Genomic DNA, 18,744 nt, shown 5'->3' with positions numbered 1-18,744 from the left:
CCTAAAGCAAGCAGTGTGGGATGATTAATCTTTAACAGGAGCATTTTTCTCCTGCTGCTTGACCGGCTTGAAGCAAATAGCTGTCAACAGCATGCAAAATAAATCACTTCACCTGCTTATTCCGCTGACACTTTCTTAGGGACACTGGTATACAGCTCTGGTTGGGTCTTGACCACAGATATTATGTAGAAGGTGCAAACAAAGAAAGAGAGAAAATCACCAACTAGGAAATGCATTTACTATCTAACTAGTCTTTGCACAAACTTTGTTTCCGTTAGGTGAGCTTAAAAGGCCTCTGTGCAGACGGGTTGCAGAGATTTATACTATTTTGTAGTATGCATATTAGGGAGAAAGTCCTGCTATTAGCGTGTCCTACAGGGACGTTCTTTTCCTCCTTACAACAAAAAGAAAGCAGCAAAACAAGTCTAGAGAGCTGGGACTGTTCAAGATTGAGGCTTATTAAGGGAGAATTTAGGGAGAATTTGTTTAGGGGCTTGTAGTCTATTTTTGGAAAGAACAGAACCATAGAATAGTTTGGTTTTGAAGGGACCTTCAAAGCTCATCTAGTTCAACCCCTGCTATGAGCAGGGATATCTTCAACCAGATGAGGTTGCTCAAAGCCCCGTCCAGCTTGGCTTGGGATGTCTCCAGGGATGGGGCATCTGCCACCTCTCTGGGCAACCTGGGCCGGTGTTTCACCACCCTCACTGGAAAAAATGTCTTTCTTATATCTCGTCTCAATCTACCCTCATAGACTGGTCATCACAGGTCTAACCCCCATGTGGGAGATGGTGCACGAAAGGTTTATGAGGAATCACGTTAATTCTGTAACAATCACAGTTGCCAGTCCCCAATCACCCTAAAAGCATAAACGAGACCGAAAGTTTCACATTATTTTTCCTCCTTTAGAAGAAAGCTCTTGGGGATCCTATGCAATTCCAGTGTCTGTCATAGGATGTTATCTCAGGGAAATAGAGGCTGAAATATTATATTTAACATTTGTATGTATCTTTCTCCATGTGAGTGTCTTAGTGCCTGCCTATGGGTATCTGACAGGGCTGAAGAGGTGTTAGAAGAAAAAAATACACAGTGATACCTGCAAGTGTCATCAAACTGTACAGAGAAGTATATAAAGACAGAATTAAAACAAACAAACCAAAAAACCACCTTTGTATTGCTATGAGATTTAAATCAAAATATGTATTTAAAAACTAAAGGAAATACATTATATTTCTGTCAGGGTATCAGGTTCCCATCTTACTTCTTCTCACATTTTTCTCCAGCTAATCTCAGCTCCCCCACTGCTGAGCAGTCCTTCCCCTGCTGGTGCTCACATGGGTAGCAGTGCCGAAAAAGCTCCATCATCATTTATTTGAGCTCTGTCTGCTGTGTCAGCTCTTAACTAACACAGAGTCTCCCAGTGGAGTCACTGCAAGGTGATGCACTCTCCTCCAAAAGTCCCCTGCAGGGGACCTTAAAGAGTAAATGTCCTTCCTCACTTATGATCGTTACGTTCCTGTGCTGATCTGCGTTTTTCTATTTCTATCTTGTTTGACAGCTGTACTTGTTTTCCTGCACCATATTTTGTTTGGTTGGTGTTTTTAAGCCTGCTCACGGAGGTGAAATGCCAGTCGACAGCTTCCTCTATACATGTTTAATCTCCAAATATCTAGGCTAGCTTCTGTTTTTTTCAGTCATGCAGCACTTAACTGCAGTATGAAATTAGACTAAGAAAAAGAGAGCCTCTGCTGGAAGGATCATCTTTTTTTACCCTAAATTCAGCTTCTCTAGTGAGAACATTATTCAGACCTGCAAGTTGCATTCATCCCATTTTAACCTCCCTGTTATCTAATATGGGAGTCATTCAGCATCGCAAAAGAAATAAAATCAAGAGTCATTCCGCATCATAAATAAAACCCTTTTCAGAATCAAATTTCCAGGACTTTGTGGTATTATTTACCATTTTCTTAAATGTATTGGGAAGTACCATACTATAACATCAAATCCTCCCTGCCACAAGGACATGTTTGTGCTACAGAGTATCACCCAGACTGGAGTTTGTAGACTCTGCATTTAACTCCTAATTACACAAGGAAACCTCTGTGCTTTTAACTTAACTGTGTATTTAACCAAATTACTGTCAACCACATTCTCCTCTGTTACTACAGTGTTTACTGGCAGGACAACAGGATTTATCTGTGAGGCTAAAAATGACTTTTATACCAACTACGTAGATACAGTTTAAGTAATCTGCATTTAAAAATGATTTCACAGTGAAGGAATACAGTCAAAACCTTAGCAGAGAATACCTGACCTTTAGGAGTCTGCGTGACTTGGGATCCTGGCATACTCTATCTGAGAGCACTATCAGCTCGCAAGCTTAATAGCTCGGTTAGCATCCCCCAAAACAGATCTCTCTTCCCTCCTCACAGCTCTTTAATGTTTTAGTTTATCTATTATATAAAGGACTCAAGACTCCATTAACGTCCTGCCTAAAAGTATTACACCAAATATAAAAGCTGAGTGGAAATTAATACCCTAAGACAGGTCAAATGACTGCATTTTCCAGGACGGCAGGCAATGCTGGCTCCTGTTGATGGCAATGGCTGGAAGATCTTGGCTTTTCGACTCCAATCTGTCTTCAGCCAAGACCATACCTGGTTTGGTCAAAGACGAGTCTGAAGATTAAAATTAATCTGACTCAGCATTTTGGAATAAGTCATGTTTAAAACCTTATTTTCTGCTCCTTTCTGAACAGTACGCACTTGCCCTGGGGTCTAAAAGGCACCTGGATTGCCTGAAACAGAGGAGCAGATGAGGGGAGCACAGGGCGTGTTGCTGAAATATTTCAACACACAGACCTGAACAAAAGTACAACGGTGTTTATTTTGGTTGCTGCCAGTTTTGCAAAAGTGGTTAGTAAAGGCCATGCAAATCCTTTGCTGGTTTGCATCTCTGAGCAGTGACAGGCAATGCCCTCAAAAACTCCCATGTTAAAAAAAAAATCCCTCTATTCTTGCACCTAAACTCAGCACGACCTGGCTACAGGAAATACACTGTGCCCACAAACGGGAAATTTTTATAGAGCAATTTTTCAAGGGCATCTGTTTATGCACATCTATCCCGGCTGTGTTTATAGTATCACGGTGACGCCAGATCCATTTTCTTTGGGGTATTTTACCACATAGAGGGGGGGAAGAGCACAAAGCTGGCAAAACAGATCCTCACAGGCACACACCACCAGGAGTATCCCCATCACAAAACCATTAACATTCTGTCCCTGGCACGCTGGTGCATCACGCAAATCCTGAATTACACACAAATATGCCTCTAAATGGAGATTGAAAAGCTACACTTGTTTGGGCAGAAGGGCTCCCCTAAAAATACGAAAACAGTGTACCAAAGGCTTGAAAATATGCCTGCAGTTCAGCTGGGTCTTCTTTTTTAAAATATACCACAAAATGGTTGGGCCAAACAGGCGCTTCCCCCCCACCTTCCCCCTTATTTTTAGGGCATTTATCTATACCGTTTCCGATGAGCTGAAAATAGAATTTATGGGAACAAAAGGGGCTAGTCAGCGTTACACTGCCACCGCAAAAACATACTCCCAGCCAGACCAAAATAACTATACTTGTTTCTTTTTAGTAGTTCAAATGTATGAACTTACAAGGGGAAGGGGAGGGGGGGAGATAAAAGTTTTGTTTTATTTCATTTTTGATATTTTGTCTCATTTCTCTTAGAATGAAAACTGATGTCTTTCTCCAGCCTGTTTTACAGCCCCGCCAGCACCGCTGCTGTTGCCGCGTCAATGCCTCAGCGCAGGACCCGCACTTGGATTTACCAGCAAAACAGCAGCTCCTGCTGAGCAAGGCGCAAAGCCCACTGAAGACAGTGGGAATCTCTGCACTGACTTCAGTGACCTTTGGATCAAATGCACTAAAATATCAGCATCATGTGCCAGCCGGGAGACACTGAAGAAATACAGCTCTCTGCTGAAAAAAAATGGAGAAGCAACAGATTTGTATTTTTCTTTGCCTTTTTTTTTTAAACCCACAGAATATGTCCTTGCTAATATTTGCTGCATGATACATAACGCCTCTTTTTTTTCTCTTTTCTCACCAGCCACTTTCCTTGTGTAAGAGGAAAAGCAAAGGCTTGCCATGAAAGCTGAAGCTGTAGCACAACCCTGCAGAGAGATGAGCGTGGGAGGACACTTCTGCCTGTGCAGAATCCCACTGCAGTCGAGGGGCTGGAGGCTCTGCCCACACATATCTCTTTGCCTTAGTTAATATTACAACTTATTCAAGCTGCAAGTTCAAAATTTATCCTCGAAATTAATACAGACAATAGAATATGAACTCTGCTTTACAGTCAATGCACCACACCTGGGTTCATCGGTTCAAAAGCCTGATTGGGACCCCATTCCCCAACATGATCCCGAAAACAGCCTTGCCATGAAGATTGTTTTAATGTATGGCACTTCATAGTCTTCTTGACAGGCATCATGTTGAACCGCATCTTTTTTTAGAAAGATAAACGATTCAAAGAAAAGGTATCTAATTTTGGTTGAGCTCTTGTTCTCAATTCAAGGGCAAGTGGTACTTTAGTACAAATAATTTCCATAACTGAATTGCAGAGCAGTCATTTAACAATTAATAAGTGATCTACTCGGCATATAAAAACTAAATATGAAAATAAGCATGTGAGAATTGGAGATACCTCTGCACAAAGACAGGCTGCAGCTCCTCCACGTCAGCTATTTAATTGGTTATCTCTTTCTTCTACCCGTGAACAAGAGAAGAGGGCAATGAAATATAAAAGAACTTAACCACTTCTCCAAAGGAAAATGGAGCTGATCTGAATAGCTCATTTAGCCTTCTGTGTCTTTGAAGCAGAGGAGAAGTGTCTGGGTTTTTCTCTCCACAACAGCTACCTTTTTGTAGCACCACAGCCTTGTTCTCCTACATCAAAAAAAGTAAGATTTGTGACCTTGGCATATGTAAGGTCATCGCTCTTGCTGAAGGAATGTGAGAAATACGATGTGTTTCACCTCTTTCCCGTTCCTGTGATTGGACTAAATGTGTCCTCCTGGGAGACCAACCTAAGCACTGAGGACCTGGCCTTGCGGGCCTCATGCTGGTCTGTCACATCGTGGCCATGAGGGTGCAGTGACACTACCTCAGGTCTTCTCACTCCAGCTCTTGAGTGGAGGGACAAGAACCGAGTCACGATTTGCAGCAGCTCTCAAATAAAAGAAAAATGAATTGTACTGTCGTTCAAGGTAAGGAGAAGAACAATATTAAAAAACTCCAAGCTCCCCCTTAACACCAAATGCTGTTACCTGGGTTTAGACAACTGTCCTAAAGTGGAAATACAATAAAATTTGTGAGTGGGCCTGTGTCCTTGTTTCTTCTCTTGCCAAACATCAAAGCATGACACCTTTTCAATCCTTGCAAGCCTTGGGGTTTGTACCAATGGCTGATCTCTCTGCAGCACTCTTGACCAACAGACACTCCCAAAGCCAGGACTAACTGTGCACCGTAGCAAAAAAGATACTTGTTTCTGGTTTAAATATCTTGCTTTTCAATTTCCCTGCATACTGTCCTCCCAAAGGGCTGGGAGGTAGTAGAGACTGTACAGAAAGATTTGGACTATGCTGTGGGCTGGAGGTGACAGAAAGGGGCCTATATATAAAATAAAAATGGTGATGAGAACAGGGAACATCTGTCTCCCTTCCTTGCCTGCAGGATTTTCACATCTCTTGACCCTGGTAATGCCTATTATTAATTTTTCTATATCTATTCCATCTTTCTTCAAGGGTAGGAGACAAGAGCTAGCAAAATTTTTGCAGGAGCAGTAAATTTGGTTTATTTCCTTCCATTCTTTAAGCTTGCTTTTACCTGCACTGCTGCTGAATGCTGAACAGGGATTTTCACTGACCATCCATCACTTGCACCCCTAGTTTTCCCTTCCTTCACAAGCCTTTACAGCACACAAGGAGCTCAGAGAGGTTTACAAAATCCAGTTGACTCCTTCTCCAAAGCATCATTCCACCTCCTCTCCAGAGATTTAAAAAACAATCTCATTATGGCTCTATTAATTAGCAAAGCTGGGTTCAACTCATGCTAGCTGTTGTTTGTATCTACCATAAAACGTAGTGATGAATTTTTGGGAGCCGGCCACATGGCGTGCAGGAGGAGGACAGGAAAATGAAACCAAGTTGGCTAAGTAGCTAACAAGTTATAAGAAAAATGGACTTGCTGGCATACTGGGCTTATTGCATTCATTCTGCTCCGCTGTAGGCTCAGTAACATGCTGCCGGACATCATCCTTGGAAGAAAGGATTATCCTGAGATGAAGTATGCTGGGGAGCACCTTTACATTTGGAACAGCCTTTCTCCCCACAGACCAAATTAACACCTTTGGAAACAAGTTGTAGACATGTAAAGAAAATGTTAATACAGTGGTATCTTCCAGAATATCAGCCCGGGTTATAAAAAAGGTATTTGTGCTGTAATGAGATCCTAAAATAAACAGGCTGTGAAGATGGCATTCTTGGCCGCCTTTGTTTGGTTCTCCAATAAACAAGTTCTTGATGAGAACTCAGCATTACCATTTAATGGGTTTCTGCTATTCTGTGTGTGCTTGTTTAACAAACAGCTGTAATTAAATGCTGAAAAAATACAGACCTCAGCTTCTCCTTTCAATCCAATGTGGTGGCAGCAATTTTTGTTTGGGTTTGTTGTTGTGGCAGCAGAGCAAGGGAGGACACCATGAGGTGTCCATGGACCATAATCATCCCTTGCACAAGAAAGTAGCTTCCAAAAAAACCAACTTCCACTATAACATTTAACAAAGCCAGTCAGTCAATGCAAAGAAATCAAACACATCTTTGGTGCACTATAAAAAGAGAACTACAGACTCCTGCCAAATAAATCCAAGAGATGCTTTCCAGAAGAACTTCTAATGTGCTGTTGAATCCTGTGCTATTGTAAAGGGGTTGATATAGATCACAGGACACTGCTGAATTTTAAACAAAGAAATAGTTACAGACAACATTAGACTTGCTTTTTCTTTTTTAACCTCACTATATTTATCTTACCACATTGCTCTTCTCAATATGATTTCACAACACAATGATGGAGGGAAGAAAGACTAAGACAAACCATTCAATGGTTGTCTTTGATATATAGAAAATACATGATCTCATCAGATCTGAGGAAACTCTGATACAGCAGTTTGGATATCACTAAAAAAAGATGGTCTCTTCCAACCAAAATGATTCTATGATTCTAAGTGATGAGTGATTTCCCTTGCTGGAAATCTCTCCTGTGTGGTGCCATCCCTGGCTGGAGAACGCACTCTCCTCCCCGCAGTGTGCTCCAGCACTGCTCTTGAAGAACACATGTGATGAAATCTCCACCATGAAACCTCCAAGAAAGCCAAAGTCTCCTGGAAAAAGGGACTAATTTTTAGCACTCCCACTACAGATGAACTTCAAAAACATGGAGCAGGACTTGACCTGCATCACTGTAGAGGAGTTAAAGAGGAGGGAAGAGGGTCACTGCTCATGACTTTGTCATGGCCCAGGTTAAAAAAATCACCTCAGACAATATTTTCCATTTGGACCAGTTCTCCAGTGTAACTCCCTTTTCCTTGCTAGTTTTCAGTTGCTTTGGATTCCGTGTCTCAAAATGGCCATGAATAGGAAATAATAAGCAAACAGAACATCTCCACTTATTCCTACATTATAGATCCTTTGTGAGCAAAATGACCATGACTTCTTAAAATTGCAGTGAAGCATATTTTTAGCTTGTACTAAAGATACAGTGAGTCATTAATGACCTGGGCGCCAGAAGACTCTGCTTTCTGCAGTCATCGCTGCTCATTATTTCAAGAAAACAATTAGTCAAAATTAAAAACAAAGCCCTAGAGCTTCCAGAAACTGGATACTGTTCTTTGAATCATTCATGAACAGGATGAAAACAATAAAGGCCGTCTGGACCAGCCCCTCACCCCTTTGTAATGGGTATAATAACTAGAGACAATTTCATCAGTAACAGACAATAAAAATATAGATCCTCTTCAGGAGCTCTGCATGTGGAGGATGGAAGGATGGAAAGACTGAAAAATTATTCTTATTTACTGACCTGGCTGCATTAAACTCCAAGCTACAAACTTTTTTTTTAAAACAAGCATTTGAAGCATTGAAAAATAATAGCTGGAGAGGAATACTCATAGTAGAAAACCAAGGCAATATGTTCAATAAAAATGTAGGGTTTAACACTGGGATTAGACTTTTTGAAGACAACACATTTAAAAGATAGCATATTACCAGAACAGAGCAGAGCTGAAGCCATTTATTTTCATTAAAAAATGAATCACCATACTTTTCCCCAGCTATAACCCATTTATCTGACTATAATGAGGACCTAGCATTTGATGTTCTAATCTCTACAGATTCATCCACTAAAATATAACTATTGCAGGAGCAAAACAAGCCTGAGTCTAAAGCACTGGTAGCACTGCCTGAAGTTCTTTAGCCTCAGAATAGATGTAAGGAGAGATGCACTCTGCTCAATGAGATTTACTGCTATTAGATAATATGGCCAGAGAATCAGCTTTACTAATTTTTTTGTCTTAGGTAAAACCTCTAATCACTGTCCTCTTAGTTTTCAGCTACAAAGGGCAAAAGCAAGTGGGTTTTGGGCTATTCTGTTTTTTTTGTCGTTGTTGTTGGTTTTATCGTTTTTTGTTTGTTTAGGAAAAAACAACAAAACAAACAAAAAAGGAAAACAAACCAAAACAAAAAACAACCTCCAAAACAATCACACCAAAGAAAACCCACCCCGCCATATGTTTGGAGTTTCAGTTACATCATCCCTCCCCGTGGCGTCGCTGACCCGAGAGACGCTGCCGCAGCGAGATGTCCCCGTGAGATGTCCCTGTGAGCGCAGACACGATCTGACAGCTCCAAAACAGGTGAAGCAACCAGCGCAGTTGCTCACGCGGGGCTGAATTTACTTGCAAAAAAATAAATCAGTTTATTCCTCAAAGGAAGGCTGGGGAATCTAAATCATGGAGCCCAGGAGATATTTCTCCCTACAGATACCATTAAGTTTGCTGTCTCTTGTGCTTCGTCTGTGATCTGCTTTTTCCTCCTGTCATAGACTGTCATAGCTTGTTCCTGTGCGATTCGGAGCAGGCATTTTGGGACCCTTCACTCGCAGCAGGAAACACAGTTTTTGAGTAGAAAAGACAAATCCTCTACAAAGCCAAGTTTCACATCTCTTCTTTGGAAAAGATGGCATCAGCACCCCCCAAAAAAATAGATAATCTGAATGTGTTACATTCAATTGATATTTGAAACTTCTCCCTTGATAATTTCTTGGCCTTGCAGTTGTGACTGCTGGTATTTTCTAGCAGCGAGCAATGGCTCTAATGCCAGTGTTAAAAGCACAGAAAGGTTATAAATGTATAATGAGGCCTGAGAAGAGCTGCTCGCTGCTCTTTCTGTCGGCTTAAACATCGCACTTTGGTTTGCAGTCCACTGTCCCATAACGACAGCATAAATAAGCAGCTGTCCGAGGACTAAACCCACCACTAAATCTAATGCATCTTTCTCATTTTCACACTAGTGGAATGCCTTGTCTGGTCTCTACCGTACGTCATCGATTTACAAGCTTCTCTATTTTAGCTTTTCTGACTCGTGCCTCATCTCTCCATCTCTGCAGAAACAGAGAAGTCCACCACTTGCCACTTTGACTGCAATAACCCTTCTTTGGGACAGCCTTTAGTATATGTGTAAGGCATCTTTACTTTCAAATTTCAATACAACGTTTGCTTCTGCCAGGATGACTATTTGATCACAGCACAGAGAGCGGAAAGAAAAAACAATGCAGAAGAATGGTATTTATTATTTCAAAAAGGAGTTGTTTCTGCCTCTTAAACTTCCCTTGTTGCTTTCCATTAGCAGTTGGGTAACTAGAGATCATTTCTTACAACACATTTTCAACACAACTAATGCAGCAGGTTTTATCCTTGAAACACTTTCAAGAGATGAGGGAGATTTAATTAAGAAAACTAATTTCATAGTTTTGCTTCAGAGCCACCTGTGTTTGCCACTTCCAAAGGGCCCAGTACCGCCAGCAAAATATTTTGGGTTCCACAAGTCAAAAAAGATGATCCCACACTACAAGCACCATCCCGAGACTCTATGAAATGAAAAGGGGCTTAATACAGGCCACGTAATAGTCTCATTTTGAGATCATGTAACATCTGTCCCTAATACTGCTGTTTTGCTGGGTTTTTTTGGTCCATTGTCCAGCATCTCCGAGTGCATTACGGCAGATTAGTACCTCTCAAATACAAAAAAAAAAAAAAGGCATTTAATAGCAGCAGTATTTAAAAACGCGGTCCTACAGCTACTGGTGGATCTGACAGTTAATATTTATACCTCAGCTAAAAGCACCTTTTTCAGCCACATGTATGAATGTTAATGATTAATGTGCTTCTGCATGAAGAGTGGAAGAGGAACAGGTGTAGCAAAAAGATAACAATAGCAGGTAAAAGGCTGGTAAAGGAAAAAAGTGTAAAGGTCAAAGAATGGAGAACCAGTCCATCCTTAGAACTAACAAGTGTAGCAGCTCACAATAAATAAAGGACGGTATGGTTTCATTTTGGAGAGAACACAATTTGCCAGTCAGTACAAAACTCCCCTACAACGATTTTCCAATTTACCAAACTGGTCCACAGAAGAAATAATTTTTTCAGGTACTTTTTCTGCCTTTCATTTGATGCTTTCATAGGTGAAACAACTGGGCAGCACTCTTGGAAGGAAACAAATAAATGCTTCTTGTTGGGAGGGAAGAAAGCCCCTGCAAAACCTTCACATCACTATCATCGGGTACTACAGATGTATCTGCCTAACACACACAAAAGACTTCGCTCAAGAAATCAAAATTAGCATGTATGTTCTTCTTCTTTCTTTTAGCAAACAAGCAGTCATGACGGAGCATCTAAATGAGCCATTTGAGACTTAATTTCCCTGAAGCACAATACAACTTAGGATGGAAAAAACAAATTTGAAGCAGCCTTTAAACAAAGTCTCCTATCTTAGAAATGCTCTTCAATACCTTAGCATGATTTTGAAGGTTTGTTAATGTGTTAAAATATTAGTTATTATATGGCATGCATAAGAAAAACCCTGAAATGTGATCACACTTTTTGCTCCTCGTGTGATTAAACACCATGCCTGGCTGGGGAGGGTAAGGCTCCCTCTTGGTGGCCTTTCTGAGAAAGGCCTATCAGAAAGCTGCCAGGACAGCACTGAATTCCTCTACTGGAGATCCTCCTTATCTGCTTCTCTAAAGTTTCCTCTTGCTTAACCCAACAAATTCTTAAAATTGCCCTACCAAGTGCCCGGAGCGCATAGGAAAACCCGAGCCTGAAGGCAAGTACAAAGGACGTCACTTACATGAAGAGAACAGCAAGGCATGGGTACATTTTAAATATCTAAACAAGGACCAGTTTTACTGTCAGAATTTTATATTATCAAGAATTTTTATTACTATAATTTTATTATCAAGGACTGGTTTTATTACCAGAATTTTATATTCTGCACTATTTTTATGGACTACATGAGAAAATAATCATCCCTAATTGAATAACGTAAATCTTTCAGGAACTACCACAGCAAGGAATTTCACGCAAAACTCTTTCTTTAATGCCTGAGCCGGTCTAGTTATTTGATACAGAGATGCCAGCTCACCAGGCAAGTGACCAACTTCAGAGTTTCAAAACATGAAATTCAGTAGTCATCAGTAGTCATCCGTCATTTCTGATGCCTTTACTGTTTTGCTCATGGATCATCCAGCTCTGCTTTAAAAATTGCAGATAAAGCATCAGACTCATATTATACAAAGTCATAACACATTCAGTGTGAGAACAGTTTGTATAAGATTGCAAACCTGTTGCATAAGCTTTAAAGGAAACCAGATTGTATGAGGAATTCATCTTGATCAATGTGTCCAGTCTATAACCTAGTTTCCAAAAATGTCACTGTAGTTTCCTCTTTGTAAGAAAAAGAACCTGAAAATATTTGAGAGGAGCTGATGAGATTATGCTTGCTATGAATATTTATATTGCTGATGAATTAATGTTTACATAAATATTTGTGTGACACTTGCTTTTTTTCTTCAGAGTGAGCTTTAAATTAATTTTATATATATCTACCATCCATTAATGATGGTACCTATAAATCCAGATTGATTTCTGCTGAAAAAAAAAATTAAAGATGCAGGGAAGGAACTCACAAATCAATTGCCTCTGAGGGCTGACAATAACTGGACTTTTAAAAAGTAATTGGGCTTATTCTTAAGTCATGGTTTAGCATGGGATCAATACAAGCTGGCAATATCAGCTAACAGCCCAGTTCAAGCTTGGATGAATTTTTAGAGCTGCAAGATAGGCTTTGCATCTTAAGACTTGGAGGAAGGTGAAGGGATGTGAAAGACCCAAGATGAAAGCCAAGGAATCTTTCAGCTCCTCAAATCTACAGAACAAAAATAACATTTAAGGCTTTCCACCTTGGAAAATGAAGTCTCCAGCAGCAAGCAGTCCCATCCCTCCTCCCATCCAAATCAAGGAAAAAGCAAGTGGTGGCTCTTTGAAGCTGTCTGCTGGGGAGGGCTGATCACCAGTGACCATGAGAAACAACAGGCAGAACTGAAAACAATGGGACTGGCTCCTGTCTGAAGCTCCAGACATTGTTCCAGGACCCTCCAGGAGACTGAAGGAATTTTAAGTCCTTTTCACCTATATCTTTCTTCTTTTTTTTAATGGGATGCCTATGGGTGACGCCAGCATCAATCAAGTACATGTGAAGAAAGAATATGGCCTGACAAAGAGATTTTTCCTGTTTTTCAGACACAATCCAAACCTGAGACTACAAACTACTGCTATCACATCAGGCAATCTTCATTAATTTGAGGCTTGAATATTCTCAGTAGAGTAAGGAAGCACTAGCATAATGCCCTGTGCTGATGTGAAAGTGCCTTGCTCCAGTGCATTTTACTGTTATTTGCAGGTTTCATGAGCAACAGTTACTTTTTTTAGGCTACAAAAGCTTGTTTTTCTTAAGCCTTGCAGTACCTGTCAGTATTTTTTTATTGGAAAAAAACAGTACACTTACTGGTCACACATCTTGGAAAATCTAATGTGTTAAAGCTTGACAGAGCAAGGCACTCAATATCCTAATCAGTGTAGCACTCGATGTGGTAACTTTAAAGAGGTTGGTAGTAAACTCGCCCATGAAATATTACCTGGGAATCTCAGCGTTGAGTTAAGAAGTTCACAGTGAGAGCGGAGAGAAACCCCTGGTTCTGTTCAATTACAGCACTTGGGCCGCAACCTCCTGGCTTGGGCCCTTCCGACACCAGCCAAAATAGTTCATCCTTCTGCACATAAGAAATCAGCTTAGCATCACCAGAAAGCTTCTGCATTTCTGTTTTATAACTCTGTTTATTGATGCCTGTCAAAATGTTTGTTCTAAAAAATTTAGGAAATGGAGGTCTATGGAATCTGCTAATGAAAGGTTTATTACGTTTAACTGAGGCTAATGTTGCATCTGGGTTGGGTTTATTCATTCATGCTGTTAAGCACAGATGAGCTATTGTATCATTAGCAAATTACGGAAAACAATCAATACTCTCTAACATGAAAAGTTATTTTGGGCAATCAGTGTTAAAAAAAGGCTCAAACCATCTCCATGGCCCTCTCAGGTTTCCATCCTGTGTGCATTTGTTTTAGCAGTTGCCCTTGCTATCCACGTCCTGCAACTTCTCACAAATGTCATCCACGAAACACTGACAGAGTTACTAAACACAAATTTCAAGTTACAAAACAAAGTTGTTCGCATTTGCTGGTAAAACAATCCCTGATCCTGTCAGAGCGAGCTTCAAAACACCTCAGTGAAGTCAAGCTGCAGATAAAGCTCTAAAAATAGGTTGCCCTTAAGGCAGTTTTGACCAAAACAAATTACCCAGTTTAATAAGCATCGTTCCCTCCTTATCCTCCAAACGTTATGCCTGCCAAAGGAATTAGAAACAAAAATAGCAGTTTTATCTTCCTCAAAACTACCAAACCCACAGGCTCCTAGCAGTGTTCCAGCTCGGAGTGCAGCAGCCTGAGCTATAGTGTCTGAAATGAAAGCCAGAAAACGGTTAATTAGCTGTGCAAGTATATGAAAGGGTAGAACATATTATAGTCAACAATTCCACAAGCTCAACCTGAGCTCCTGGTCCTGAATTATGGATTGTTGGTGCTCTCCTCAAAGCACAGGATTACAAATATTCTCCCTGAAGCTTGTCATTGAGCGTCCCAAATAAGCTCCAGAACAAACCCAAAATTGAAAATATTTTAAGTAACAGATAACTATGAAAGATACAGAATGAACACAGGAAAAGACTGCAACTTTCAATTAGGTTTTTTGTTAAAACAGCCATGCTTGAACAATCTACTTTTCTTACAAGTGTTGTCAAATGTTCACTTCAAATTCCATGTTTCAAAAATTCCCTTTACCTCTACCAGTAATACTGGTAATAAAACATGATCATACCGGTAATAAAACTTGGTGGTTTATTCACATCAAAGATGTCACAGAAACTTTTGTTATAGGTGGGTTTTTTTCTATGGAGCTGTTTTCAATGTCAGACTTGAGCATCTCACCCAAAATAGAAATCCCCTCAAATCCTAGAAATCAACCCATATTTACAGATTACCAGTCTACTAAGTCCATCTGCTGCACTATTTTAAAATATCACATTTGTTAACAAAACTTCACCTCTGAGTTCCCTGATCTGCTTATTTTGGCCCAAATGCTACTGCTTATATCGGTTAAAACACTAATGAGAAAGAATCTTTTTGTGTAGCCATAGTTAAAGAACAACCCTTTTTAAATGCCAGTGTGCACTCTTGCAAAGCTACTTGCTGGTAATTTCCATACTTTGCATGTTGCTTTGAAATATATGCATGCTTTATGCTGTACAATGCATTTCTACCTAATACATCGTCAGAAATAGAAATTATTAACAGCAGATTCATAAGGCTTCAGCTTAACAGGAATTTACAGCAGTTTATAATTTATCTCTGCAAGTGAGGGACAAGTCATCAGTCTTCTCCAGAAAGACCCTGAAAACCAGCAGAATGACCAATGTCTGAAGAGAGAATTACTGTGGAAGGAGAGATGCATTTCATTAAAACAATGTAAAATGGCGTGTAAATGGTTATTTGCATATGGTTTAAGTACTCATGGGAGGAGTGGGAAGACAGCTGGATAGAGAACACCATCAGTTTCTCCCTCCTCAAAGACAGGGAGTACCCACAGTCCATTTTAAGAATTAAGTATCGTTTGAAGGGATAACAATTATTTTGGCAGCAAAGTTTAGTAATAAATTAAGCAAAAAATGTCAGAATATTTTATACATTTGCAATGAATTCTAAATTTTGAGGAGCCACATGGCATCCTGACATTGGGATGTTATGGGTGGCTACCAAAACACCTGTACAAAGTTCTGGTGCAACAGTATGGTGGACAACGCCTTGGAAAAAACAAGCACTCTCCCTGGGTAAAAATACCTTGCCCCGAAACCTTTTTCAACTGTTAGAGGCAGCAGGATCGTCATAGTTAAGTCATCAAGAAGTGGCTGGAAACCGCCCCGATCAGATACCATTGCAGCAGGCCTTGAAAACCAAGTGTCTGCAACTGCTGCCCAGCCCGCCTTGCTCATAAGGGTTCGGCCTCCTACACAAAAACGTCTTTCTTGGGAGATGTGACGTTATGATCAGGCACCATAACAAAGACTTCAGTGCCAAGAAAACAATAGAAGACACAAATCCTTCCCCTGTGAACAAGTCAAATGCTTTATTTATTCAGGTCGCTGTAAGGCAAGCTACGTTTTAGCCATCAGACCCATGTTTTTCACGTAGCAAAGCCAAAAGGTGTTAAATTTAAACACTGAAAATAAAGGAGAAGCTGTTCCAGTTCTTCTTTGTGAGATGCTCTCCCCCACTCCTCTTCTTTCACCAGGCACCGAGCAAGCCAATGTGAGAGAAGCCAAATTTTGTAGGAAAACACCACTTTCCCTGCTAGAAAGAAGAGACCTGTCTGACCCCCAATGGCACCGCCGCTGTGATGCCAGGGAAAGGGGCTCTGTCTCCCTCCCCTCCAAGGCTCTGTGCATGCAGGCTCACCATTACACACCTCTGCAAAATATCACTTTGTGGAGTTAATCTAGAAATGTTTCACGCCGGGCACTGAACTAAAGTTATGCAAGTGCAAACGCTAGGATAAATTACAGCACGTGTGCATGTGACAGAAGGCAGAATATAAAATGACAGAAATAGCCCTGTCTCCCTGTTTATTGTTTTTAATTTTCATTTAAAATGCACTTCAGAGATAAGCACAAAAGACCTTCCCCTCTCCCCCCGCCAGGTCAGATACAATGAACTTGTCCTGAAAGAATTTAACCTTACTTTTTAGTTGTTATCCAGAAACACTACAAAAACAAAGTTTTCCACATGCTGAGAAGAACAAACCCAAGGCTTTAAAAACCGGCCGCTGTGAACGGCAGCTCGCCCTGTCCCAAAGCCAAATGCCTCGCTCACCCGTGCCAGGCTGCACTGGCCATCACCTTGGCACCTTTTTGCGTTTGTTGGTTGGTTGTTGTTTTGGGGGTTTTTTTTGGACACGCAAATACATGTTTGGGCAGCAACATCAAATTCAAGGGTACAGCTTCTCCTTCAAAGCTGTACAGCAGAAACCCTAAACCACGGACTCCTGCGCTTTATATATAAACCAGCCCTGTTCAGTAAGTCCTTCCTGAAGGGGAAGGTTGCTGCCACTCCTAAACCTGGAAGAGAGAGCAACTCAGAGCTTGGTGGTCAGAAAATCCTCAGCCGGACCTGCAGCTTTCTGTTCACTGCAGATCTCGTGCCAGATCTTTCCAGTATGGTCGATAACACTGAAATGTGGGAATTCGAAGTGTCTTTTTAAGTTGGTATCATTTGCACCACAGTATTTGACTAGACAGCTCCTTCCACTGAAAGCCCTGCAATGAAATCCAGTTAGTTTTTCCCTTAGCAATGAATTGGCTGATATGTAATTTCAAAGACATATATTTTGTATGTAAAAATATTTTAAGAAGCAAAGGTGCATTACACTTTTTGTCTGGTTTACTATCAATACAAAATATATTTCTGTAAAATGATAATAATAATAAAAAAATACCAATAAAACCTTGACTAAAATGACCATCTTGTTCTTTACTTGTATATTTTTCTTGAGGAGGTTTCTGAATCCTGAGTATCAGCAGGGCTGCTCTCAGTGTGAAATTCCCTTACCCAAGGAAAGCGCTGCATAAACAGGCAAGCCAGACTAAGCCAAGCTGGAAGTTCAAGACACAGAGAGGTCAGCAGGCATTCCTACGGATTTATACCCAATAGGAATACTCCATAGATAGCGCTGGCCACTTCCTGCTCAGATGGAAAGGAATTAATTTTACCATTGCAGATCATGTTTGAAAGTTTAATAATTGATTGTTTTTTAGGATACACTGTCATCTTTGATTGAAAGGATAAAACAAACTGGACTTAACTCTGTCTTCACAGCCGTGCTGTCAAATTAAGTCCGTCCTTCTCCAAACACTGTGTAGAGAGCAATTTGATGCAGCAAGCACAGTTTTTTACAATTTTACAATAAATAATGTTTAAGTCATTTATTAACCCTATGGTAAATCTTTCTTACTATGAGTGGTATTCACTGAAAATATTTACATGACATTAAATTAGAATTATTCCATATTCCTAAGATGTAAAGATACACTTATTAAAGGTTAATAAAGGCCGAATAGTCTTGAGCACAAGAAAGAAAGGGAAAGGAAAAAATAATTAAACAGGTTTAATTGGTTTTGCATAAGCGTTCACACTTTTGGCTGCAAGTTTAGAAAACTACTCAGAGCCACACATAAATATTTCTGTTGGCAACTGCTGATCAGTTTGTGCATGAAGGTTTTGTTTCATTTAGAGCATTAGAGGAACAAGTTCTTCAGCCCCTTATTTTTTTATAAACAGAAAAGTATTTTTCCATTATTTCTATTACAACTTAGAATCATAGAATCATTTCAGTTGGAAGAGACCCTCAGGATCATCGAGTCCAACCACAACCTAACTCTAGCACTAAACCCATGTCCCTAAGAACCTCGTCTAAATGCCTTTTAAACACCTCCCGGGATGGTGACTCAACCAACTCCCTGGGCAGCCTGTTCCAGTGCTTGACAACCATTTCCTAATATCCAATCTAAACCTCCCCTGGCACAACTTGACGCCTTTTCCTCTTGTTCTATCACTTGCTACTTGGGAGAAGAGACCAACCCCCTCCATGCTACAACCTCCTTTCAGGTAGTTGTAGACAGTGATAAGGTCTCCCCTCAGACTCCTCTTCTCCAGGTTAAACAGCCCCAGTTCCCTCAGCTGCTTCTCATCAGACTTGTGCTCCAGACCCCTCACCAGCTTTGTTGCCTCCTCTGCACTCTCTCCAGTACCCCAATGTCTTTCTTATGATGAGGGGCCCAAAACTGAACACAGGATTCAACATGCAGCCTCACCAGTGCTGAGTACAATGGCACGATCACTTCTCTAGTCCTGCTGGCCACACTATTCCTGATACAAGCAAAGATGCTGTTGGCC

General features: G+C 40.6%; 1 protein-coding gene across 5 annotated transcripts in view; it reads right to left on the bottom strand.

The window, feature by feature from the left end:
- Nucleotides 1-18,744, bottom strand: part of COMMD1 (copper metabolism domain containing 1) — an 80,147-nt gene that overhangs the window by 9,621 nt on the left and 51,782 nt on the right. Inside the window, exon 3 of one of the 5 annotated variants that reach the window (XM_065059168.1) lies at nucleotides 113-167. The exons of the other annotated variants lie outside the window; for them this stretch is intronic. Coding sequence (XP_064915240.1) covers nucleotides 117-167 — 51 coding nt within the window. The 3' untranslated portion in view covers nucleotides 113-116. The remainder of the gene's footprint in view (nucleotides 1-112; nucleotides 168-18,744) is intronic. 5 annotated transcript variants of the gene reach the window in all.

Source organism: Columba livia, chromosome 3, assembly GCF_036013475.1.
Source record: "Columba livia isolate bColLiv1 breed racing homer chromosome 3, bColLiv1.pat.W.v2, whole genome shotgun sequence".
NCBI classification, from domain to species: Eukaryota; Metazoa; Chordata; class Aves; order Columbiformes; family Columbidae; genus Columba; species Columba livia.
This window is presented reverse-complemented; position numbering and strand designations above follow the sequence as displayed.